Raw genomic sequence first — 27,846 nt, forward strand, 5'->3', positions numbered from 1 at the left:
GCAGCATTAGACTCGAGGATGAACCGATTAGAATTAGACTGGAGTCACTGTGACTTGAGTTGACTCCAGTCACTGTTTTGATAACTCGCAACTTGATTTGATAGAAGACAAAGTCTGCATTCTTTTTAAAAAGAAATTCTTTGATCAAGACGAAATAAAAAAACAACCAATCTTTAATAAAATGTTTGATTACATTTATTTCACTGAATATCAATAATTGTAATACAAATTCAATTGATTGTTGTCATTTTTTTAATGATTCGATAACTAGGCCAATAATATCATGATTAGACTAATACCTGGCAGGAGGGGGACTGAACTTAGGACTCCACTTGACCTGACATAACCTGTGACTGGACTTGTCCGTGGAAAAGTGACCTGGGACCAAATGACTTGAGTCACACGTCAAAGCCCACAACTTTAGCATGCTCTCGCCAGCCGTGCACACACCCTGCATGGAGGAGTTCAGTGGTCTCCAGTGTCTCACAGTCAGCTCAGCACCGGATGTTGGAGGGAGAACACCAGCTTTCTTTTAGCTTTTGGAGACATTTCATGACATATTACGTGCGTGCACCTTAAACTCAAAGAAAGACTAAAAAATGTTCATTTGCCCTCATCTGACTTGCCCCCCCCCCCCCCTCTTCCCACATGTTTAAAGCATCTAAAAAGCGGCCGGTCTTGAATCAGAGGACCCTCTTGATGCATATTTAATTCCCTTTAACTCTGGAAAGTGTCTAACATCTTTGTCTGAACTAAGAACGAGGTGGTGACCATTGTTCCTACATTGAGTGGATCAAGCGCTGTGTAGCGGGGGCTGTGACCACGAGGCCCCGTGTGTGATTGAGTTACCTGTGAGCTCTGCTTGTCGGGCCAAAGAGAGAACGAGCGTGTGTGCGGAGGACTGGTGCTGAAATCATCTTTAGCGCCGTTGGACTGTTGTTTTCGTCGTGAGCACTTTCACGCGGACACATTTTACACAACAGAAAAACAATGTGATTTTTTTTCTCTGGCTGATTTTGTGAGTTTCGAACCACAAATAAATGCTTCAACCAATCACGTTGTGTGGAACGGACATATTCAAAACGTGCACAATAGTTTAGAATACAACACGGAGGCTCCTTGGACCCAACCAACATGGGTAACTCTATTACTCCTTTCAACCTCGACAAAGGCCGCTCAGACCAGTCAACTTCTTCCTTTCGTACCTTTCACAATAAAAGTCCTAGACATATACACATACATGTATATGACATATATGACATGTACATATACACTGTGTAACTGTTTACCAGAGGGAACTGACATTCACTCAGAGTGCTCTCTATCAGGGAACTCATAAGATATCTTACAGCAGCTTTAAGCTTTACAAGAGTTTAGCTCAGACAGACTGGTAGTTGGTCTTCTGCCTGTGAGTCTATTAAAACCTTTCATTGAAAAAGTGTTGCAACTGTTGCAGATTGTCACCACCAGTGGAAAAATTGCCTTTAGCTCAGCAAAATATTAGAGCAACACGTAACTTCTTGTTCAGAACAAATGTGGAAACAAAACAAACACTGGAAAAGAACCCACAATGAACTCTAAAACATGGTACACTGGTACATAGAAAATTACACAGCTTATACATTTACGTCATAATAATTTAAAGAAAACAACTAAATATTTCCACTGCGAATCCTTCTCTGTAATCAGGTGAATTTTACCCACATTTTGACTTATTTATTTGTAGAATATTTTAAAGAAATGCATATTGCAGGTTGGAGTCCTCATCTTTTAGAAATAAATCATCAACGTGAGGCAAAGATATGTTCCAAATTGAAAATATGTATAGATTGTTCCATAAATACAAGACAATTCCTCCATTTGGCATTTGACTGAGCTTAAAGTGTTTCACTGAACCTACACAGATCATAAGTCACAGTGATCAGCTGTGAGCAGGTTCCTTTTCATGTGTTCTACAAAGAGCCTGTGGATGAAGCATGCACAAGTCCGTTTCATAATCTGTCTCTCTCCTCCCTCTCTCTTAGTGCCTGTGGATCCAGCATTAACAGAGCTTTTCAGGTCAGTGGGATTGAATAAAGTGAACTACAGTGACACACACACACACACACACACACACACACACAAGTGGCCAGCTGCTGTCTTAGCTGTGAGGTAGACAGTGAAACCATTCCTTCCAGCTGCCCTGGCGTCACTACAGTGAGCTCTGATGCCGCTTCTTTCTTTCTCTCTGTTGTTCCTCTACGTTTCTGTTTCCTCAGCCTCAGAGAGAGAGAGGATGGTTCTCCTGCTCTCCCCTCAGTCCTCACTCCGTCTCCCTCCCGTTATTTGGACACCTTAAACATCACAAAAGATGATAATGGCAAAACAGAAACAAAACGCACCCAATTCTTTCTTCCCACTCGTTACAATTCCCCCGTATGAAATATTAAATAAGAGGGGATCCTCATCGTTTAGCGGTCCAACTAGACAAGCTAAATAATTCACAATCATTTTTGTCTTATGTGTTTGATGATATTTAGCATGATGGAGCATTATCAGTTCATTACCATGCAGCACAACTCTTTCTCTGTTTCCTAGCCTACAGCCTGTTGTTGGGTGAGTTGAGTGGGTGGAAGCTAGAACACAGCTTCATTTCTAAGTTGAAGGTTTTCTTTGTCACTGGAAAACTTTCCTTCATATGTTTTTCCACGGACTCATATCGTGATGAAATCATATATTGAGATATCGTGACACACAATGACGTTGTCTGCATTGATGATACCAAGCCCACTGAAATGATCTTAATCTGATAACTCTGAATCTGTGCTGTAAATATGAATTACGTTTTTAAACTTTAATTTCACTTGAACCTAAAATGTTCATCATGAGAAATGACGCAGTACTTTTTATTGATTCACACAATAGTATAGAAAACAGGCTTTACCATGTGGTTATTTCATATGTGTCTTTATTGAGATACCAGAAAGCATGCTATATATGGTGATATGTATCGTTATCGAGATATGAAAGGACTTCAATGTGGACAGAAGATTTTGGACAAAATGAGGATAAGCTTAGTTGGACTTTTTATTTTGTCACAGGATTTAAAAAAAACAAAGGTTAGTCTAAATACTCAACAATATCACTGGTATTGGTGTTATTTTGCAGCAGCACACATTATGCATCATTAACAGCCTCTGCCCAGTCACATTGCAGTCCAGCCTCCTCACACTAAACTCCTGCAGGCTGCATGTCAAGTCTCAATGGTGGGAAGCTCCAGAGTTGTGATGCCTCGATATATGACAGATAGAACACTCCAGTTAGGCTTTAAAGTGCAATAATAGGATGTGTGCTGGGTGGAAGTAAAGAGATGGGTGCTTTATTATCCTTGGCACGTATAAGAAGTGTAGAGGGCAGCGAGATGTACGGAGCTGGTGCCAGCAGGCCGCCTGCCTGCACTGCTTAAAGGTAGAGCTGGGCCATACGGAGGAAATCAAATATCATGATGTTTCTGATCTAAATGATTACAATGTTGGAGGTTTGACTATTAATGCTTTCACACGATATTTACACAAAGAGATTTTTGATAAATAATCATCAGTGATGAGTATTTAATCACTAAGTGGGCAAAGGCAAATAATAGGACAGCTAGAAACGTCTGGTAAGTTCAGAAACTCACATCACTTTACTGTAATGCAGCCTTTAAAGAGACAACACTTCATATCACGATGTCTCGTCTCATATCTGGATATTGATATAATATCTATTGCTTGCCCAGCCTGACTTAAAGCTAAACTTTGTCACACAATATAGTTTGTAACACTGTTGGGGGTTGGGGGGCCTCCACCTAGCTTGTAAGATATAACAGCTGAGTAGGCTGGGGCAGACTTTGTCAGTGTCACACTCAGAGTGGAGGCTTTGGCTATCTCCTGGAAGCAATGCTTTGTACAATGATGGTTTGACCGAGGGGCTTCTCGGGGGGGGGGTCGAACGATTTCAACAAAAATAGCCTTGTTGCCATCCAAATGCACTGGCAGCCACTCCTGCAAGGGCCCTAATGGAGCCCTCACACTGGCGTTGTAGCAGCTTATTGACTTATGTTCCACACAGCGCTCCACAGTCTCTTGGGAGGATGAGGAGTGTAGCCCAAAGGATCTAACTGGAGTTCATTAATGTTAGCCACTCAGCATGCCGTCCAGTTGCAGTTCTGACTGTTAGCCACGCACGCAGAGGCCGGACTGGATTTTTACACATATTCATATTTATTTAGTCGTCACTATTATTTGCTTGGTGTAAAGTATAACCTGGATGCAGCGGTGGCTATTTCAGTGTCCTCCACTTGTCTTTGCAAGTTGTTCCCACCCCAGTAATGTGTGAATTTCATTGTGTCCTTGGCTGTGTGGTAGGGGGCGGTTGCAGCTAAGATAAGGGTTCCTGCCTACCTATATATCAATACAATATTATTGCACCTGGAAGATTACTGTGTAGCCTGTAGCTGATATTCATAGATTGTATAAGGTGTACTCTCCCTCCTCTCTCTCCTCAATCCTCCACCGTGACTCCTTCCCCTCTTTTTACCATTTTCTATCGTTCTCATCTCCCGCTCTCACTTCTCTCTGTCTGCCCCCCCCCACACACACACACACACACACACACACACACACACTCTGCTGCCGCCTGCAGATAGTAATTAATCAGGGGATCGATGTGAAGCCTATCTCCAGGCTGAGGCGTCTATAATGTCGATAATGCCGCTCGATGGCCTCTCTCCCCGGAGAGCTGGTAGTCTTCAGGACGAACACGCTTGACTTTGCTTGCAGCCGCCTGGTCCGCGTCAGATAGGCTGCCGCTGTTATGCCGGTGCAGGGGACCGCACGAGTGTTTTAATGCACACGCCCTACTTGTGTGCAGCCATGCAACACACAGCAAGCACACGCAGGAATGGGTGGAGAACTGTGTGCGATGACAGGAGTCATGTGAATGACAGTGAAGTCCTGAGACTGAGGGAACTAACTGTGTTAGGTTGTTAGGTTCTCCGTTAACACATCAGCTTAAATACAGGTTTGTGATTGTGGTTTTCCCAAACATAGACATTGAACAACACCATTGTTCATACATGCTAACTGGATTAGCTTGATGTAGGTTTTTGAAGATTAGACATGAGAGTTCTTCCGGCTCACAGTGTATGTGAAGCTGTTGGCAGAACTTGCTGCTATCTGGTACAAGCTGAAACTTGCCATTTGAAGGCTTTTTCTGGCTGGATACTGACCCATGAACGACTGTTTTCTTTCCGTAGATGCGCCAACGAAACAGCGTTGATATGGTTATGGTGAGAGGATACATTATTTACTGTCACTATCACAACTCTCCTTTGAACCAGTATCTGTCGCTGAAGGAGGTAACACAATGGGGACAGAGCCTGCCTGTCACCATTGGTCCTCTAATGAAAGTATTGCAATATTTATATACTTGCAGTATTACGAACTGGATGTCTAAAAAGCCAGTATCGGTTGCACTCTTGTGTACATGTGGTATTTACATTTCTTTGATATGAGTCCCTCTCATGAACAATATATAATTGCCTTGCAGGACGTAGCGGCTCTGAGCGGCCGATTGGCTCCCGGTGTCGTGGCTAGCATTGCGTTGTTGTGTGCAAGTGCTTCTTGGATTGTTGTCGCTCGTTGAGTCCAGGCAAGTGAAGAAGAGTTTGGTTGTAAAGTTAGAATAGCACCCAACAGCTAAAGTGAACTGCATTCAATGAGCCGCGGCCTGTAAAGACCCACTGCAGACTACATGCTGGACTCGGTCCACAGAGCCCTGCAGAGCCCCCCCCCTGCTGCACACACCGCTTTTATTCAAAGTGTATCGATATTGAACATGTCCCGTTTCCAAATTGCAGCGACTTCGTCATTGCACATCCTTGGGTCCCCAGCAACACGACCACCAAGTGTCAAGTGGATCCCGAGATTCTTCTCTTTCTAGCTAGATTGGTGCACATAACAGAACTCAGTTAGAGGGGCAGGCCGGATGACATGAAGCCGTTTAGAGAGGGCGTCCGTGCGTCATTACAGCTGCCCTGTGTCTGCGCCATGAAAGCAGCCGCAGCAGCAGCAGACATGGAAGGTAAAGGCATCCCTCTCCATTCAAAGCGCCAATTACATGGTTGAATTTCTTTTATGAAAAAATAAATAAAGATATCTTCAACAGGGACCCCGTCTCAATAGAGTTCATCATGGTTTTTATAAGCAACGGTGGGGTGGGGGAGGGGCTGTGCTAGACCGAGAGCTCACAGCATAAACATTCCCCTCCACATCTCGTATGTCATTTGCATATTTACAGTCTGCCATGCTAATCGTGTTTATTGGGGTGTATAAGCACTGCGCATGAGCTCAATAGGGGAGGATAGCTTTGTGCCAGAGACTGCATGGTAGAGGCACTGGGATACAAATGGCCCCCAACCCCGCCCCCCATTTCTGGAAATAGATGGCTCCTCCTGCAGTAATCCAATTTCAAAAGACAAAAAGAGCCGTCTTACGTAACTGGGACAGCACGGGATTCAGCTAATTATGGTGTTAATGCACAATGAAGAATTCCCCTGATTTTGAACAAAGGTCACGATTTGTGAAGATATTTTTGTGTTGTTGGCCGTTGTGTAGTTGTGCAATATCGCATCATCAAAGAGCACTGAATCTATCATTATGCAAGCTGATGGATGCCTGGCCTTCGGGAATAAGGTAACTGTTCACTTGGCCGCATGTAGCCAGAGAAAAAGACCACATCTAGGAATAAGATGTAAAAGCTATCAATATGTAAAGGTGTTAGAGGACGATGTCTCAGTGCCTGAGGCGGGTTCGCAAAGGTAAACTATTCACTCCGGTATTTGCATTAATCAAAAACGTCCAAGGAAACCAAATCCAGATTTGCACGATTTCACCTTGAGCACGCAGCATTCATTGTCAGCCCCGGTGTGTGTTTGCACTGAAGTGTTGAGAACAGTTAAGTAAGGCGATGACTGCTAAAGCCCCTCATTTTTCCCCTGTCAGATTCCTGCTTTCACACAAAAGACATAAGGAAGTCCTCTTGTCGGCGACCGGCCGAACGAGGGAGGCGTACAGTCCCAGCCCCGGCTTTAATTGCCGGTGTCAGAGCTGAAACATGGCCGAACAGGAAATGATCGAGTTAATGAAACGTTTTAATTATTCAACATAATTGTGGAACGTGACAAGCGTGTCGGTGAATCCTTGGTTCACACAAGGTGTCGCTCCCAAACACACACACACATTCATACACTGTCTGTCTGTGTCTCTCTCTCTCTCTCTCTCTCTCTCTCTCTCTCTCTCTCTCTCTCTCTCTCTCTCTCTCTCTCTCTCTCTCTCTCTCTCTCCCCTTCTCATTCCCTTTGTCTCAGCCACATTGAACACTTGCTCTCCCATGGTGCTCTCCCTCATCCTTATTGCTCGCCATTCTCCTCAGTGATAGAACGAGTGGGATCGGTCTGTCGGTCTGTGTTATAATTACTTGCCCTTGCCCTTGTGTCCCGCCCTCCGCCCCCCACCCCACCCAGCCTGTATGCCCACTGGCCTGAGCCCCTGCAGCCAGTCTGCACATCGCTGTGGCGCTGGCGGCCACTGGCATATCGATCTGAAAGCTGGACAGTACAGGAATAAAAGGAAAGAGTCTTTTCACTCATTTTCTATCGCCATCTCTCTGTCTAATACTACACACACACACACACACACACACACACATTTACCAACCGTGCACGGCAGATAATTTAAGACGCCTAAAACAAACATGAAGGTATCAGTTCATCGGCACGCCTGAGACTCCTTCCTGTCTCACTCGCTCCTCTCTTCCTTCCTCCTGTTTCTTCGCCTCGGCATTCCTCTTCTGCTTCTCCTTCCTGCCTCTTTTCAGTTCCCCTTTCCCCACGAACACACTGTCCCTCCCTTCCTTGCTCCTTCCCTTCCCTCCTTCCTTCCTTCCTTCCTCTTTCTCTCCACCCCTCCCATCTCTCTCGGCTGTCTCTGGCAGAGCTAATTCCCTCTTCAGATGGTGCGGCTCTCATTTGCATACTTATCAAAGTGTTTGGACTATCCGACAGAAGCTGTAGGAAGGTGGGGTCATTAATATGTTAATTACCCCCCCCCCCTTCCTTTTTTTTCTCCCCACTCGCCTTTAGACAGCGGCACACCATCCATATCCTCCATCTCTCTCTCCGCTTCACACGCAGTCTTTGAATGTTTGAATACCCTCAGAGGCCCTGCAAATGCCATAAGACTCTGTAGACACTCGCATGGGGGTTAGGATGGGTTTCTATACTGGGGTATTTGCATGTGTGTGTGTGTGTGTGTGTGTGTGTGTGTGTGTGTGTGTGTGCTCTCTCTGTAAATTACTATCAATTACACGTCTACTGTCGTGGATTAGCAGCATGTGTAGATATGTTCATTGGACATGTTAGAGCCATAATGTGATCTGGTTGCTCAATTGACCGTTCGTTAAACCCCTCCCCCGATCTGTGATGGTCCAATCACAGCCTTAGCAGCTGTAACTGAACACAACGGGCCTGTGAAGCTTTGGATGTCTCTACATTTGGAAAGGAATAGATTAAATGTGTGTTCATCTACTCTACTGCAAGCTCCAATTGTTAGCATGCTCAGCTAACTAGCATGCTAGCTTAGTACTTGTGTGTTATTGCTACTGTGATGTCTTGAGAGGTCGGGATCAGCTTGTGAGGCGTGGGTGCACAAATGAAGACGACAAGCGGTTGTGTTCTAACTCAAAATAATATATTTAGATTCTTTAAGCAAAAGGTAAACTTCATTCCAGCCGAAAGCCGCTACAAAAAACAAACATAAGGATCTTCCATTTTCTTCTGGTTCCTGGTCTTTAACGTAAAATAAAACTCTTTTCCTCTTCGTCCGCTCCTATCCTCCTTCTCTCTCCAAACATTTCCTGTTTTTAGAGCCACCTCTCTTTCAGCAGGGCAGCCTTGGCCCCGGCTGCCCTGCTGACTATGGGAATTGTAGTCAGATACAATGATGGGTTGTAGTCTTTGCTGCAACCACTGGGAGGGGATGTATCTCCCATTGATAACCCTCCCTCTCATGACATCACACTACTTACAAAGCTACGACAGCACATATGTAGCTATCAGATGCTTATTCTCATTTTAAAGGTGCCATCTACGGGATTAGGAGCATTTATATTGCCTCTGAAAGGCTCCCAACATGTCGCCGGTTTGCTGCTGTTAATTAATACTCTGAATCCTGTTTATCTGCCGGAGATGTCATGGAGCTAATGTAGCGTAATCAGCTGATAAAATCTGCCACCTTGAGCCGAGCAACAACGAAAAGCTTTACAGGCATACCAAAAGTAACTAAGGGGGGCGGGGCTTAGTCAATTGCTAACTCTAACCCACCTCTATGTTGAACCTGATCTGAAGCCATATTTCCATTAGACGGGTCAACTAATCTACATACTGCACTATAGATTAAGTATAATCCTGGCCTTCAGCAAAGCCCAGCTAATGAACAATCTCCCCACCCAAAATCCAGGTTACAGTAGACTTAATCTGCATACTGTACAGGATGTCAGCTGAAGTAACACGATAACTACTGACTGCAGGGTCAGTGACTGGGACATGTTGTTAACTCTGATTTATCTGCTCACAGACAAAGGTTAATGGGTCCTTTATGTGCTGGCTTGGTTGGCAGTGCATTGCAGATGCGTCAACGTTGATACGGGTGATCGACTCAGGTGCCTACAACAAGCAGCAGTGGCTGACATTAATTCACAATGGCATGGGAAGTTGTAAGACATTGTCTCTTGGGAATTGTTGCCCTTGATCACGCTTGTTTTGTGGTTTGAATCTGCTGTATGGGAATGCCCAAATCCCAGTGGTGTATAGTAACGAAGTAGAAATACTTCGTTACTGTACTTAAGTAGTTTTTTTGGGTATCTGTACTTTACTTTACTACTTATATTTCTGTTGACTTTTACTTTTACTTCACTACATTTTGCAAAGAAAACTGATACTTTTACTCCGATACATTTCCCCTGAAACCTTCGTTACTCGCTACAAAATCAAATCTATCTTCAGAAAAAAATAAATCACGAGAGCAGCGTCGGGGACTGTGTTGGAACACAGACTGCAAGCAAGCAGGTTTGGTGAATCAGTGGTCCTAGCAGCAAGTTAAATCATTGGTTCGTCACGTTAATGCACAATTGAAAACAAGTGCTCTCAAAGCCGCGGTGTTTTGATTCCCTGAGGAAGGAGTGAGCTGAGGAAGTGTTGACAGTTGTGCAGCACTAGTTGGCTAACGTTAGCTATAGCTAACCACCACACCATAGGATTGGCGGGAGCCGAGAGAGCGCAGCGTTAGCATTAGTGTTAGCATTAGCGTTAGCATTAGGGAAATCCTTCGCAGCTGTGTGCAAGCTGTCTATAACGCTGAACACACCTCTACCTGCCTCAGCGGCCTGTGAAAGGCTATTTAGCATCGCAGGACTAGTCTTCAGCCCAAGAAGAGCGAGACTGAATTCTCACAATTTTGAAAACCAACTTCTTTTGAAGATGAACAGGACATGTTTCAGTTTCAAGTAATGACTGTGTTGTTCCTTTCGGTGCTGCTTTAGTATTGATCATGTTTTGATATTTGAGTCATGTTGTGGATGATCAGATGGAGTTATGATGGTAGCAGTTGCCCAATTGCAGATTCAGCTTGAGCGAAACCTTTGTCTATTGTGTTCAAATCAGACCCATAGGAGTTTACAAGGCGGGTGTCCTTTACCTAAACACTGACCTGATGCATCAAGTGGATATGTTTTGCTGAACATAATATTATGCATTGGTCCTCTACATCCTCTAGTCGGAATGAGCATACTTATAAACGCACTGTTACAACTCCTTCATAGTGTCATATTGCTTTTCGGAGAATTATGATGATAAGTTCATAGTAGATGCAAAAGTATACTTATGTACAATATATTATGTTGAACATTGTTGCTCCTGAATGGATCGCAGCCGACCCAATTATGTTCAACACAGCTCCATGTCCTTGGTCATGGTGCCACAGCACTTAAAAGAATACACTTCATAATTCTCAAAATTCTGACCCTTTGCTTTTTTATTAACAGCATTTATTGTACTTTTACTTTCAATGAACAGGTTATGATGTTCATTTAATGTTCAGGTTGTGATGTACATTTAATATCAGAAAATTACTTTTGATACTTAAGTACTTTTGTACTTAAGTACAATAAATATCAGATACGTTAAGACTTTTACTCAAGTAGTATTCTAATAGGTGACTTTTTACTTTTACTGGAGTAGTTTTCCAGTAAGGTATCTTTACTTTTACTCAAGTATAGCTTTTGAGTACTTTATACACCACTGCCAAATCCACAGCATGTATTCAACAACATGCCGGCAAACACAGGTACGTGCTTCCTGGAATGAAAAGGGAAACATGAAAATAAATCAACGTTTTTTTCTGTGGAACAGAAAGGTAACTAGGGACTCGAGTGTTTTCGAAACTAGGTTTCAATAATTTAACCAGAGGAGCGAAGGCAGAGGAACTGTTACAACATTCCTGCTCACCAGTTTTGATTGCAGCTTTTCAAGGACTTTAGCAAAAAGGAATCGTAATAGGTACCTTGCTGAACATGTTAATGTTGAGAAGACATTCTTTTTACAAGATCATTTTCAATGTATTTGGTAGGGGCGGACTGGGGGAAAAAAGTGGCCCGGGAGTTACTGTCAATCCACGGCACGTTGCCCACTCAATGCATCGCACGTATCGAGTGGCCTACTTGGAAAAATAACATACACTTAACATTATTTTAGATGATTACAAAGAAATGGAAGTCCAAACTCTTAGTCCGCTTCACTCAAGAGAGCAATAAGATAAAAGTGTGGTACCTTAGTTAATGCTGCTGATGAATCGGTATTACATTACTAATCCCCTCCCCCCAAAATAAAATAATAGTAATATGATAAATAAAAAAATAAATATCTACATAAAAGGCTGTAGTGATCTAGAATTAATTGTGGAAGGACAACATATAGCAGATATGTCACTATCTATATGTGGCATTCTAAACGTGAAGAGGCGGGGCTTAGGCGGCTTCTCTGTAGTTCAGATCAGAGACGCTCCGTGAACTACTATCGAACAGAATGCCGGCGCCGGCGCTGAATCGATTTGAGGACGCTGATTGGCTAAATTGTATTTCACTCATTTATATCTTTAATCAGCATTAAATCATCATTGGCTAAACTGCTTCATAGACCCGCCTCTTTGGGGCAGATTGCATGCTGGGTGTGTGATTGTGTGTGTGTGTGTGTGCGTGTAGGGGTGCTGCCGGCTCGCAGATGGAAACCACGAGTGTGAATACAGATCGCGAGGAGTAGTATAAATATCAGTCAGTGACTATGAGCTTTAAGTATGAGAGTAAATTGAACGTGTTCTGTGAAGCTTAGAATACAGTCGGGGTCGGTGATCTCAGAGCGAGGGCTGGTTGATGATGGAGGTGGTCCGGTATTGGATTGGCCCAAACCCGTCGGCCATCGGGGATTCCCCCGGTATCCCCGATGGCCAGTCCGCCCCTGGTGGTATGTCAACGGTAAGGAGACTTTGCTTCAGGCTCTTGCTTTCACCTCATGCTGTCCTCGCTCTTCTGTATGTCGCTCTGCCAGCGCGCCAAGTGGTGGCTGTCTACGTTAGTATTATGTGTGGTGGATAGAATGAATGCAGGGACCACAGTATATCACCACCGCATTTACCGTAAATAGGAGATAAACAGTGTGACTTTCACAGCAAGAGACAACACAGGATACCAGCGCTTGTTTTGTTCATTCCCATTCTTTTGAGTGGCTTTTCTTTTTCTGTCCTCCCCCAGAGGAAAGACGGGACAGCAGAGTTATAGCCGGTTAGGGAGTAGGAGAGAGTAGTTTGATAACCATGGGAAAGGATAGAGGCGTGTTTGTACAATTGTATGAAAAAAGAATATACAGAAGTAAAGGAAAGGCAAAGAGATTAGACAAGATGAAAGGTGAGATGAGGGGAGCCCTCACCCTGTCCTCAGCAACAATAAAAGCCTCACACATCCACCTGGCCTTGCCTCGGACTACATATTTTTCTCGGTGCCAAAGCGAGAGGGCGTTCAATCCAACCCACGCAGGGGCAGACTTAACAATTACTCTCACTATGAACGCAATCTCCCTGGCTGGGGGAAATGATTGACAGATTGTATCCACGGTGTCAGGGGGGCAGCCACGCCCCTCCTGACTACGGCAGAAATTAGAGAACAGTAGGAGCTAAATTACACCTTAGCGGAGACCTCTGGCAGGAGGACAGGGAGGGAAGCATGATGAATGAGGAAAGGATCGGAACAGAAAGGTGGAGGGCTGAGTCGCGTGGCAGCACGGAGACGATTGGAGGAATGGCTCGGAAATACATTTGTAGCCGCACGCGAGCGCACGCACACACAAACACACACACACACACCACACACACACACACACACACACAGATGCTGGTAGACACACAAGCGTGCACAGCGAGGTAATGGGTCTGCAGTACTATTGGAGTGCAGAGGGAGAGACACTTAAATGCCATCTCCACAGTCGGGATGCTATGTACTCCCTCACACACACACACACACACACACACACACACACACACACACACACACACACACACACACACACACACACACACACACACACACACACACACACACACACACACACACACACACACACACACACACAGAGCCATCTCTGCTCTCTCTACTATGTCATGCTCTCAAAGCACTCAGACGGATACGAGAGCAGCAAGCAGCCAGCGGAGTGGCACAATGAGTCTCTGGGTATCTCCAGTGGGAGAGCTCATTGGTTTGAACACATTGTGAGGCGAAAGATAACCGACGGAGAAGATCTACCGCGGTCACTGTCGGAACGGTTCTCTTCTCGGTCCATATTTGGGGTGAAATGCTATATTTTTGTGACTGACATTTAATAAAGACCAAAACCAACAATGCAGCGGTATCCTCACACATCGGTTTGTATGATAACTTATGAAAAGTTATTTTTCCAGCAACACGAGCGATCAGTGCGCTGATCAGTCCTGTAGTTGTTTGACGCATTCGTCCGTCCATCCCGATCTCCTCCTTAAGCTGTTTCTAGAGCGTGGCACCGTAGCGTTATATGTGACACATAGTGGTGCAACGGATCATAAAACTCACGGTTTGGATCGTATTACGGATCAGAGTCACGGATCGGATCTAATTTTGGATCAGCAACTTTTAGAGATCCCTGATCACGTTGTTTTTTATCGATACTAATAGCCGATCATTGATGATCCATATTGTTGTTTAATTACAGCAGCTGGTCTAACGGCTCCAGACTAAAATCATTCCAACCGATCTGAAGTCTGCAAACCATCAACAATTCTAAATGTTATCCTTTTACATTGCTGAACTTTCTTATCGTAAAAATTGTATTTTAACTCATAAAAAACTAAATTCAAATGATGGAAATAAAAGATTGTATTTATTGATTAAAACAAATCTTGTCATCAGTAGTTGTTATGATGTATTATAATCTGTTTAGAGCAAGTGTAAACAGGTCATAATTCATCTTTAATATCTATAGCACCACAGCACTGAAACTGCTCTTGTTAAGGTCTTCAACGACATCCACTTAAACATAGACAATGGCAGAAGTTCAGTCTTAGTGTTACTAGATCTCAGTGCTGCATTCGACACGGTCGACCATGCCATACTCCTAGAAAGACTAAAAATCTGGGTGGGACTCTCTGGCACAGCACTTAACTGGTTTGAATCCTACTTGAAGGACCGAGAATACTTTGTGTCTGTAGCTGATTACACATCAGAGCTGACTAAAATGACATGTGGTGTTCCCCAAGGTTCAATACTGGGGCCTCTTCTGTTCAACATCTACATGCTTCCACTAGCTCAGATTATGGAAAACAACAAAGTGTGTTATCATAATTATGCAGACGACACACAAATCTACATAACTATGTCACCAGGGGACTATAATCCCATACAAGGGCTGGGTAACTGCATTGAACAAATCAACAACTGGATGTGCCAGAATTTTCTTCAATTAAACAAAGATAAAACAGAAGTAATTGTTTTTGGTACCAAGGACGAACAATTGAAAATCACCGCTCAGCTTCAATCACTGATGTCAAAACCCACAAACCAAGCCAGAAATCTAGGTGTAGTTATGGATTCAGACCTCAACCTGAACAGCCATATTAAGACAATTACAAAATCAGTCTACTATCACCTGAAGAATATATCAAGGATTAGAGGACTTATGTCTCAACAGGATTTGGAAAAACTTGTCCATGCATTTATCTTCAGCAGACTGGACTACTGTAACGGTGTGTTTACAGGTCTCTGTAAAAAGTCCGTCAGAAAGCTGCAGCTGATTCAGAACGCTGCAGCTCGAGTCCTCACTAAGACCAGGAGGGTGGATCACATCACTCCAGTTCTGATGTCTTTGCACTGGCTTCCTGTCCAACAAAGAATTGACTTTAAAATCCTGCTGTTGGTTTACAAAGCACTGAATGGTTTAGGGCCAAAATACATCTCTGATCTGCTGCTACCTTATGAACCATCCCGATCCCTCAGGTCGTCTGGGACCGGTCTACTTTCTGTTCCCAGAGTCAGAACTAAACATGGAGAAGCAGCGTTCAGTTTGAAGATTGAAGACCTTTCTGTTTGCTGCTGCCTTTAATTGAACCACGATCAATTAATATATTAATCAATTTCCTGCATTTATGCATTTTACTACTGCATTTTATTTCTTACACTGTTTTTTAATTGTTTTTGAAATCTCCTTTTCTTTTGCCTTGTGTTTTGATGCTTTTAATGGTTTTAAAAGGACTGCACAATATATCGCCATTTCCTCCGGGACGGAGTTCGTGCAAAGCGCACACTATAAAACGCAGATCGGCAGAGATCTTTTCCAGACGTGGTTTGTGTGCGAGTAATTGCAGAATTGCGGCAGTGTATGGTTGATTGCGTGCAGCGTAATGTCTCAGGGAGACATCAATTATTGTTTCAATGTATGTTTTAAATCTCCTTTACTTTTTACTACTGAATTTAATTTCTTACACTGTTTCTTTAATTGTTTTTATATCTCCTTTTCTTTTGCCTTATGTTTTGATGCTTTTAATGGTTTTATGTGAAGCACTTTGAATTACCTTGTTGTTGAAATGTGCTATACAAATAAACTTGCCTTGCCTATATATGTTGTTCTGAAAACATCTCCTTCAAACAACTGGATTTATTCACGTTTCTCACCAACACTACATTTTATGAGATTACGTGATAATAATGTTATAATTTACCTTCACCCAATATAAATGTCTACTCTGAACGCATATTAATGTAACCGAACGGAAACTTCGTTCTCCTCGTGTCACTGCATACACGTTTTGTCCTATTGTGGGAACATTATCAGAGATCGGTGAATAAAAAAGCATGAATGCCGATTTGAGTGAATATGGAGGATAACGATCGTCAGTAAAACTTTGTTTCACACTTCAGTGGTTAACGTTAAACTGTGTCATTAATCCACGGTTGACGTGCGTACTGAACCGCGAGGGGCATCAGTATGATCACAGATGAACCGTGCACCTCTATTGACAGACATAATCTGACATGGATCACGTCATTTTCTGGCATGCACGCCTCGTGCCGGTTTTACTACGGCGAGTATGAATACACTTGACACAGACTTTGTAGCTCTGTCACCTGACTTCAACGGCAGCCCTGCACGTCCTGGCTCAAGATTACATGGATTATATATGAATTATGGTGCATCACTTTTCATAGGTATAAGTACAAACAGTGAACGAGAACTTGAACAATGAACTGATCTCACGTATTAAGTATCCGGTGTATCCAAATAACGTATGCTCAACACAATGATTCATATGATATCTAACAAAAAGTTACTCCTTATTTTCCAACAAATGTCCAGGAACATTTGTCAATGTCCACTCATTACGTGTCTTCTGGGTGAAAGTCCTCTGTTTTTAGGACCTACTCCTCCACCCTGACCTCCCTATGCAGAGTTTGACCCTCATGGTTCATGATTACGTGGATCACATACAGACTGATTTTGAGAGATGAATTACAGTGCATTTCTTTTCATAGCTATAGCTAAGAAAACTGTATGAAAACAGCCTGAACCCACTTGTCAACTTTATGTGTGCGTCCAAACCCTTACACATCCTCTTCCTCTGTGCCACAGAGCTCCACTCTTCCAAAGACACACCAACGAGCCACACTGTTGCACCGGGTGATGTGCTTTTTCATTAAACATTTAATTTTTCGCGCTGCAGGAAAAACGCACTAAACTAGAGCACCAAATGTGGATAAATCCATATCTGGAAATGTCCCCATTTACTCTGGTTTGAGTCACTTTTTGTTTTTTTAAATGAAACCATACATTTGTGACCTGTTTTACTTCTTCTGCAGGAGCAAATGGGCAGGATGGGGAAGTCGTAAAGTAATAAGAGACACATTTCTTTAAATGAGAGAAAAACACTAGAACTATCCTTTAAACCAGGGGTTCTTAACCTTTTTGACCTCGGGGCCCAACTTTTCAAGTACAAAGTGTCCCGGGGCCCACTCTGACTATATGCATTAAAAGTGTCAGACAACCTGTAGGTCATACAGAAACAGAGCAGTGGGCCTTTGGAGTCAGTAAAAATGTAAGATTTTTGTCCGCATAAAATAAAAAAGTATCTTTCAGTATAAATAACTGCGGTGGCTGTATCTGTACAGGTAAAGGACTGTATAGGGCTGTAACTACACTATCAGTGAACAAGTGCCTCAAATTTGAAGAAGATTGGACAAAGTATGACCATTCAACAGTGTTTCTTCCATGAAGAGATCCAGGCGGAGCTCTAAAAGGACATTTGGAGACCCAAATGGACACATGGTACCCAAATGATATTCTGACACACTAAAGGTGTTTCTCCCTTTATATTTTGACATTATATTATTTTCCTTTTATTTTTAGCCTTTGCAAACTGCAAAAACTATGTATATATGGTCGAAGACGTGGTGTGTGAGTAGTGGACTTGCTGTGCGTAATGGCTGCGACCGAGCGCACGAACGAGAATGAGAATAGCTCAGTGACGCAAACGTTGGTTGACGGCTTATGGAAGAGGAGGATAAGGTTTGTACTATAAGTACTAGCGTTTTCTGAAGCCAGTAGCTCCATAGTAACATCCGCTAGCACGTTGTCGGGTCTGTAATGTGTCTTTTTCTGTCGAAATGCTGCAAGATACGACTTGCAGCGGTTATGGCGACTTTGGACAGTGTGTGTGTGGGCTCCTTTTTGGAGAAACCATAAGAAATGAAAGAAAATCGATGATTTCTTTGCAAAGATGAGGATTTTGGGCATGCTGGGATACCTAACACGGACATGTTTTGTGACGTATTTGCGCAAACAAGCCGTAGGAACGGAAGGGGAGGGGATCGAGGATGCCGGTGTTGAACAGGCAAAACCCTTGTTAAATAAATGAGATGATAGAATGTGATGATCACAAAGACATTTATTATCATGTGTATGTAAACCTGCATACACAACAAGAAGCCCAACAGGCTTTCCCACGAGCGTTGGATGTTTCGTCGCTTGGTGTCGCTTTATTTTTGAAGGCTTCAGTGCTTCGTTTGATAGCATTAGCCCACATTCCACACACTGAGCCCTCGGCTCTGCCTCGTTGCCTCCGTTCACAAAGCCGTACTTAAGAAAGTCAGGGTTGTACTTGCACACACATTTAGACTTTTGGGGGGTATGGCACCACTGTCTTCATTTTTTCTTTTTAAAAACGTATACATAACTTTTGCTACAGGCTAGCGGCTAGCTGAGTGTCTTCTTCTGCTTATTGCAGCTTGTTAAACAACTGACTGACGCATTACCGCCACCAGGTGGTGGGAAGCTATATTGTAACTGAGCGTCTCATGGATAACAGGAATATCTCTGGTGTCTTCAATTGATAACCTATGCGGTCCCGCGGCCCTCGCGGCCCACAGGTGCAAAACTGAAAGTTTTTCGCGGCCCTCTAGGTGGCCCTATGGTTAAGAATCACTGCTTTAAACTGTGTAAGCAGAGTAAATGTGAAATAAAGCAGGCTCATGAGCATCACTGACATGTTGTCACTTCCCTGGTAGCTTTCGTCCGACTTATTGAGAGAAAATGATATGGAGAACACAGTAGATTGCTTTGTAGCGCAGGGCGGTGCTGCCTGCTGGTGCCAAACCACTTGCGGCTGCTGTCTGATGGTCCACTAAGTGTTTTCCACTAAGACACATGGTGTACTGTAGGTTTACCTCTATCTGGGTAGAGTGCTGCCAGCCTGGCTTCAAGGGGCCTCGACTGGAGCAGGGCCTCCAGAAGAGGCTCTTCACCTGGAGAGAGGGAGGAGAGGCAAAGGGCAGCACTCTGACACACACATTCACACGTACACTCACACCTGCATACACTCTCTCAATGCCAACCGACACAAATGTAGACATGCAAGTCACACACACACACGTGTGTGAAGCCCTCACACACACACAACCTACTTCACATGTAGAGCAGCGTTCCCAGCTGAGTGCCTCTCTTCAACCTGGCAATTTCAGATCCAGCTAAAGTACACAGGGCGCCATGCTGATTTCACAAAGGGGGGGGGGGGGGCAGAATGGCCTCACTGCAGCCCTCGTTACTGATCCGGCAAAATCCAACTCATCTATTTCAATAGCTCTCCATCATGCACACGCGTGTGTGCATGTACGGAGGGAGCTAGATTACTGAAGTTCCTTTCTTGCTGCAGCAGTGTTGGATTGTTTGTATATACAGTTGTATTGAATGCATCTTTAGGGTGGACATACTCCCTGTGAGCAATACAAAAACACACATGTGCACAGATCCATTCACACACAGAAACATTATGTAGTCGTTCGTACACACAGCCCCCTCTGACAGTGATGTTTTGGGTGACATTTAGTTTCTAGGTTGCACAAGATGCTGCTATAAATGAATCATGAGTAAATCTGTGAGGTGTGAATAATAGATAGGAGGAGAGGTAACAAAAAAACAAAGGAGCGCTGTTATTATTTGTTAATAAGACACTCTGGAGCATCACTAACTAGATCTCATTACCACAATACACGCAGGCATGTGTACGCACTCACAGCCACACACACACACACCTCCAACCGCCCACACGCTTGATGCACACCTTGTGTGCACACACACACACACACACACACGCCCCCACATGCAGAACACATGCAGAAGTCTCTCATCCTACATGACTATTTTTACCTGTGAAGCCTGTCGTTGCCCAGCACTCTGTAATTACATCCCACACTCCACCAACGAATGATTAGACGCAATGATGGATGGGTTAACGCCATCACCTCGGGACGCCTTGGCGCAAAAACGAATTACGTGACCCGTACATGTGTTATATGCACGACACATGCGATAGCCCTCTCAGCCCGCTGCCATAACGGTGGGACAAGTGCGATCAAGGTGCAAGACGTGTTCTCCTGTTAATCAACAGATAAGAGATGATGAAGTGACTCTGCCGTTGATTGATGGATCTTTGGAGCTCAGCGGTGTCCTAAATACACACTGCCAGAATGGCATTTAGTTGCGTTTGGTTTTGAGTTTGCCTCACCAAACATGTCACTTCAATTTAGTCATTTCTCTCTTGGAAAAAATACACGCGCAACCTTTTTTTCTTAGCAATCAAAATAATCTCCTTGACATCATTTTGTTTGCTTAGCACGGACCCACAATCAATGCCCCGATTTCATCGTCAACCTCCACGAAATCACTGTCAAAAACATTTTTTTATTTATTAAGATGCACTTTCATTTTCTGAGCTGTTTTCCTTTGCACAAGCCGGGAAAGATGGTACTATGGATTTTTCTGTCATGTATGGCAAGAAAGTTTCAGACTGTGTCTCTGCACAGGCAAATGCTGGCGTTATTTGGATCAGGAGACGGGGCGTACTTGTCTTCTTCTACATGCATGTAGTGTGGGTGTGTGTGTGTGTGTGTGTGTGTGTGCATGTGCAGAGGGGTTTTTGATTGCCACGGCTGCAGCTGGGGCTGTGGGCTGTGAGTAATTGCCTGTCTTGGTAGGGAGCGGGCGGTAGCGAGCTAAAAGTCAAGTGCTCTCTTCCTGCTGGAGACCTCATTTGGATTCCACATCGCTAGCTAGCAAGCTAACGCCAGCCTTGGGCCTGTATTATTCATAGCTTGACAGATAGCTCTCACTAAAAGCATTGGAACCGGGCCAGGTGGTGATGGAGCGACATGGGGGGAGGCTGCACCGCACACTCCGCCTGGCAGGAGGAGAGGATACATGACAGGAGTTAAGGATACCAAATTGAAGATAGAACGGAGCAGCAGTCTTAAGTGGGATTGGAAAAGGAAATGGGAATATAGAGATGGAGATACTGAGGAGGTAAAGAGAGGACAGAGGGTGAAGACAGAATTATCAGAAGGCCGCACGACGTTGGAGAATTACAAGATATTAAAGAACTACAAGACGTTAAAGCACAGCTGACATTACAACAGAGATGGAGGGTGAGCGCGCCAACCACAACAGGGTGGAAACGGAGTGAAGAGGCAGAAGCGGAGAGCGAGCGAGTGAAAGCATTTCAAACGGAGCGAGAAAGAGACCTGGAAAAATAAGAAGAGAACAGGCAGCCATCCGCCCCCGCCGCCAAGCTCAGCAACCCCTCTGCCTCCATGTGCGCAACCAGATAAGGTCGCATTAATCAAAATCGGACACTTCCCCTTCCAAAAAAACACAGGCTATGCCATCAGCCCCCCTCTGTGAAGTATCTGTCGCCGAAAAAGGGAAATTTCCATATTTAATGGGGAAGCTTTATATCACCAAAAAGCCAGTGTGGACTGAGGATGAATAGAACCGAGTTGGGTTAGATCTGTCAGCTCTGTCATTAGCTTCTACACTTCAGACGGCATGAGGAGCCCTGGGGTTCATTTCAGTTTGGCTCCGACATCATTGTTATCATTTCAACAGTATAGTGAAGCTGGACTGACATTGGTGCTTGTCTTGTACCACTGCAATCGTTGTGTAACAAGGTTTTTTTTATAACAATACTGTAATATCTATCGTTTTTCATCCCAGTCTCTGTGAGCACATGAAAGAGTAATGGTACTTTTGTTTCTATCAGCGTATTCTGTCCTCACATAAACCTCTCATGCAAATTTAAACAAACTTTGAAAAGCATTTCAAAACCAGGGCCGCCAAATTGACAGTGGCATGCACATGCTTCCCTCGTCATGCCTTCTTCTCTGATGCCATTTGTTTATTTCTATCCCTTTGTAATCCCCCCCCCCCTTATTTGCCTCCTGTGCATATTATGACAAGCCTGCAGACTATACCTTTCTGCTGTTACCCGGCGTCAGATAAACAGGTGGTGTTTACGCTATTTTTTTTTCATCCTCCTCTGTTTTTTATAACCGCCTCCCAGAGGAAAGACATCAAAGGGAATAACAGATCATGTGCAGCGAGTGAGGAGTGTGCCAGGGGGACGTACGCATGGGGGGGGGGGGTTCGGTGATGGGGCGGGCAGCTGCTTAGGGCCAGCTCCAGGCCGGGCACATTCTGACCTCTAACACCCTCTAACACCCCTTCCCCAGAAGCCTTCCACGATCCCAGACCTCCCCCTCCCACCCCCCAGCCTGCCCTCCTCTCAGAGCGGCTGCCAACTAAATGACATCAATGTCAAAAAGCCCTCCTCCTCTGCTGGGGAGACGGAGGCTGGTAAACATGACGCAGAGTGGGAATCACAATGTAACATGGGAAGGGCAGACACATTAGGGCATTTCGGCACCGGGGCTTTTTGAAAAATATTTGTTTCTGTCATTAGTACTTTCACGAAGAATGCGAATATTAACTTTTTTTTCCTCGGTGAGGTCGATCTTTCTAATCTTTTGCTTGATAAAGGCATCAATCAATCACATTGTGCAGAACGGACATATTCAATACATACACTATAGTGCACAACGACACGGAGACTCTAAGACGGGACACTTTATTACCCCTTTCAACCTTAACAAAATCCACACTGAAATTTGCATCGCTGCTGGTTTGAATAGTTTTCATGCAAAGTATTTGCACCGCCGGTGTGTAAAGGCCTTCAGCCTGCCAGAATTACAGTAAAGGACACAGTTGGGGATATTCGTCATTTTTGTTATTGTGAACAAATCCCATGAAAAGACCAAAACCGTCAATGTGTTATTGTCTCTCTCAATAACCCACTCCAAGTCCCCCAGCTGGTCTGTGGCTCACAACCCATTGGTTTCGTAAAACTCACCTAAAACAGTCGGGTACTGTACCTTTTGGCATTAGGTTACTGAAGGAAAATAAAGGATAGTATATGAGGGATCACTTCAAATAACTGCAGTGCACATGTTCAGCATCATGTGACTCGGTGTGACTCACTAATGTGTTTTTAATAGTTTCTGGACAACAATGGAGCTCTATGGCACAGAGGAATATGACACATCAGGCTTTGGCCATAGAGGCCCCGGTAGCCAAATTAAATTCCAGCCCTGAGACCTGTGTTGCATGTCAGACCTCTTTCCCTATTCCCAGTCTGCCACGACACTACTGTAGGTTTGGTCTTTTCATGGGTTTGACAACATGTTGTTCAGTATAAGACTAAAATAATTCAAGTCACTCGGACGATCAACAGAAAAGTCATTCATCATGTTTCAGGCTGAAATGCCCAACGTTTCATAGTCATCGCTTGTCAACTGGAAGAATTTGGATTTCATGAGCATCTCTTTGTCTGAAGTGATAGTAGATTGAACATCTCTGGGCTCCGAACTGCTGGTCAACAAAACAACAATTTGAAGACGTAACCTTAGGCTTAAAAAGATGTTGGTGGGCATCCCCACAATTTTGTCACATTTAATTGAACAAATACTTGATCAATGAATTGAGAAAATAATCGACTGAATAATCGCGAATGAAAAGACTAAATGAAGGGAGAAATGATGGCTTGCATTTGGCTCACGATCTAATTCACCTTTGTCAGCCCATACAAGCATTATGACAGCTTGACAGCCCACACTGAGGCTACAGAGACAAAGGAACAAACTGGAGGAACGAATTCCTTCTCCAAAATGGCTCCTGGGCTAGCAGCTAACTAGCCGGCCCGTGTGTGTGTGTGTGTGTGTGTGTGTGTGAGAGAGAGTTGTGGTGATTGATTGAAGTCATTACGCTGGTGGAGAGACTCCTTACCTGGCTAATCCAGGAGTGAATTTAGCTGGAGCATGACAGATAGCCGCATTACACCCCCAGATTCTGCTGCCGGATGAGCTCTCCTGCTCAGGACCTCCACTGCCAAATTATGCAGAATGACTTGTATGATGCACATTTCAATACAGATCCATCTTTAAAACCCCGACCTCACGGTTGCTCCCGATTCTGAGAGCGGATATGCTTCAAAATTGAACGTATTAAAACATGATATTGTGTGTTCAAAATACAAATACTTATCATGAGGTCTTTTTTTATACGTGTGCAGCCGGACCTCTTTAGTGCTGACACAGCGCTAGGGAGAATCATGTGGTGTAAATGAAATCAGAATACACCACAACAGATAAAGGCAGCATCTAACCATTATCTTCATTGTCCATTCATCTTCAGATTGCTCAAAATAATTATGATCTGAAATTCAGATTTCAGTTTACTTTGATATACGACAAGAACGACAAGAAAAACCTGGAAATCAAAAACCAAATGTTTGCCTTGTTTGCTTGAAAACAATATGAATAAGTTGACTAATCATTGCAGCTCTTTCCAATGTTATGCCAATGTTGAGCTCTGAATGTCAGGGAATCTACAGAAGCCCTCTATCTGACCTGTCTCATCCCTTCTTTACCGCTCCGAGCTCCATCTGCCGTGCACCAACTGCACCACAGCTCCTCGATGGGACAGTATCAGTGAGGAGCACAAACTCCCGGTGAGGAGGATGTTTGAGGATGTTTGAGGATGTTGCTAGTAATCACTGCTAGACCCTGTAAAATAATTGAAAAAGCGGTTTTCCAACAGCTGACCAACTTCTTGGCCGTAAATAACTGCTTTGATGTTTTCCAGTCAGGCTTTCGACAGCACCACAGCACTGAAATTGCTCTTGTTAAGGTTTTCAACGACATCCACTTAAACATAGACAATGGCAGAAGTTCAGTCTTAGTCTTACTAGATCTCAGTGCTGCATTCGACACGGTCGACCATGCCATACTCCTAGACAGACTAAAAATCTGGCACAGCACTTAACTGGTTTGAATCCTACTTGAAGGACCAAGAATACTTTGTGTCTGTAGCTGACACATCAGAGCTGATTAAAATGGCATGTGGTGTTCCCCAAGGTTCCATACTGGGGCCTCTTCTGTTCAACATCTACATGCTTCCACTAACTCAGATTATGGAAAGCAACAAAGTGTGTTATCATAATTATGCAGACGACACACAAATCTACATAACTATGTCACCAGGGGACTATAATCCCATACAAGGGCTGGGTAACTGCATTGAACAAACCAACAACTGGATGTGCCAGAATTTTCTTCAATTAAACAAAGATAAAACAGAAGTAATTGTTTTTGGTACCAAGGATGAACAATTGAAAATCACCGCTCAGCTTCAGTCACTGATGTTAAAACCCACAAACCAAGCCAGAAATCTAGGTGTAGTTATGGATTCAGTCCTCAACCTGAACAGCCATATCAAGACAATTACAAAATCAGCCTACTATCACCTGAAGAATATATCAAGGATTAGAGGACTTATGTCTCAACAGGATTTGGAAAAACCTGTCCACGCATTTATCTTCAGCAGACTGGACTACTGTAACGGTGTGTTTACAGGTCTCTGTAAAAAGTCCGTCAGAAAGCTGCAGCTCGAGTCCTCACTAAGACCAGGAGGGTGGATCATATCACTCCAGTTCTGATGTCTTTGCACTGGCTTCCTGTCCAACAAAGAATTGACTTTAAAATCCTGCTGTTGGTTTACAAAGCACTGAATGGTTTAGGGCCAAAATACATCTCTGATCTGTTGCTACCTTATGAACCATCTCGACCCCTCAGGTCGTCTGGGACCAGTCTACTATCTGTTCCCAGAGTCAGAACTAAACATGGAAAAGCAGCATTCAGTTTTTCTGCTCCACATATCTGGAACAAAGTCCCAGAAAGCTGCAGGTCTGCTGAGACCCTCAGCTCATTTAAATCAAGATTGAAGACTTTTCTGTTTGCTGCTGCCTTTAATTGAACCACATTCAATTAATATATTAATCAATTTCCTGCATTTCTGCATTTTACTACTGAATTTTATTTCTTACACTGTTCTTAATTGCTGTTCCATCTCCTTTTCTTTTGCCTTGTGTTTTGATGCTTTTAATGGTTTTAAAAGGACTGCACAATATATCGCCATTTCCTCCGGGACGGAGTTCGTGCAAAGCGCACACTATAAAACGCAGATCGGCAGAGATCTTTTCCAGACGTGGTTTGTGTGCGAGTAATTGCAGAATTGCGGCAGTGTATGGTTGATTGAGTGCAGCGCAATGTCTCAGGGAGACATCGATTCAAATTTAGAAAGTGCACAATATGTCGTCATTTCCTCCGGGAACGAGTTCGTGCAAGGCGTACACTATAAAACGCAGATCGGCAGAGATCTTTTCCAGACGTGGTTTGTGTGCGAGTAATTGCAGAAATGCGGCAGTGTATGGTTGATTGCGTGCAGCGTAATCTCAGGGAGACATCAATTATTGTTTCAATGTATGTTTTAAATCTCCTTTACTTTTTACTACTGAATTTTATTTCTTACACTGTTTCTTTAATTGTTTTTAAATCTCCTTTTCTTTTGCCTTATGTTTTGATGCTTTTAATGGTTTTATGTGAAGCACTTTGAATTACCTTGTTGTTGAAATGTGCTATACAAATAAACTTGCCTTGCCTTGCCTTGCCTTACTGCGTCTCAGCCATGTGGCGGCTCAGTGTGGGTATTTGACTGAAGTTGAGGCCGGGTTTACGAGCTGCAGGCCTATGTTAGAGCCGGAGCAGTGAACGGGCCACAGCAGGCTCGTTGAACCGCCGGGCTGAACAGGGTGTCTGTCGGGTACCGATGCCCTTTAGCTACTTCGCCACTAGACTCGCCGTATAAGACGTCGACTTGTCAAGAAGCGGCGAATTTGGGATGCCGTTGCTCTGTTGAAATATTCAACCGGCACGTGATAAGATTACACTTAAAAGTCTTGTATTATTAAGACTTTAGCGCATTCACACGGGCACACAAGCATCATACATGTTTCACTTACAATGAGGATTATTCCCACTCCACAGCGATGAAGTAATATTTGATGAGTTTTAGCACAAACTTGTGAGTGTGTGTGTGTGCGTGTGTGTGTGTGTGAGTGTGTGAGTGAGCCGCAGCAGCTGATATGCGAGCGAGAGCCGGAGATGACAGAAAACGCCCCAAATTGCAGCGTCTGCCATGCGCTGAGCCTCCTGCACCAAGACTCTGTCTTTTGTTCTCCCCTGCTAGTGGGAGCAGCCTGACAGCTCTGAAATGATCCTCTCTCCTCTTTCACACTCACACATCCCTCCTCTTTCTTCTCAACCGCTCTTCTATATTCCCCCCAATTTTTGCGTGCACAAATAAGATGTGTGTGTATCTATCTATCTATCTATCTATCTATCTATATGTATATATATATATGCACAAAAACATACATCTGCCTGCTGTCTGGCTTCCGATAACCTCCGTTTGGCCTCCCCATC

General features: G+C 43.9%; 1 protein-coding gene across 1 annotated transcript in view; it reads left to right on the forward strand.

The window, feature by feature from the left end:
• myt1lb (myelin transcription factor 1-like, b) overlaps window positions 1-27,846 on the forward strand; it is a gene marked incomplete at its 5' end in the record, with an annotated part of 76,579 nt that overhangs the window by 2,264 nt on the left and 46,469 nt on the right. The window contains one exon of the mRNA XM_079286187.1: window positions 2,025-2,058. Within this exon, the coding sequence (XP_079142313.1) occupies window positions 2,025-2,058 (34 nt within the window). The remainder of the gene's footprint in view (window positions 1-2,024; window positions 2,059-27,846) is intronic.

This window comes from Melanostigma gelatinosum (assembly GCF_949748355.1).
Source record: "Melanostigma gelatinosum genome assembly, chromosome: 16".
Classification (NCBI taxonomy): Eukaryota; Metazoa; Chordata; class Actinopteri; order Perciformes; family Zoarcidae; genus Melanostigma; species Melanostigma gelatinosum.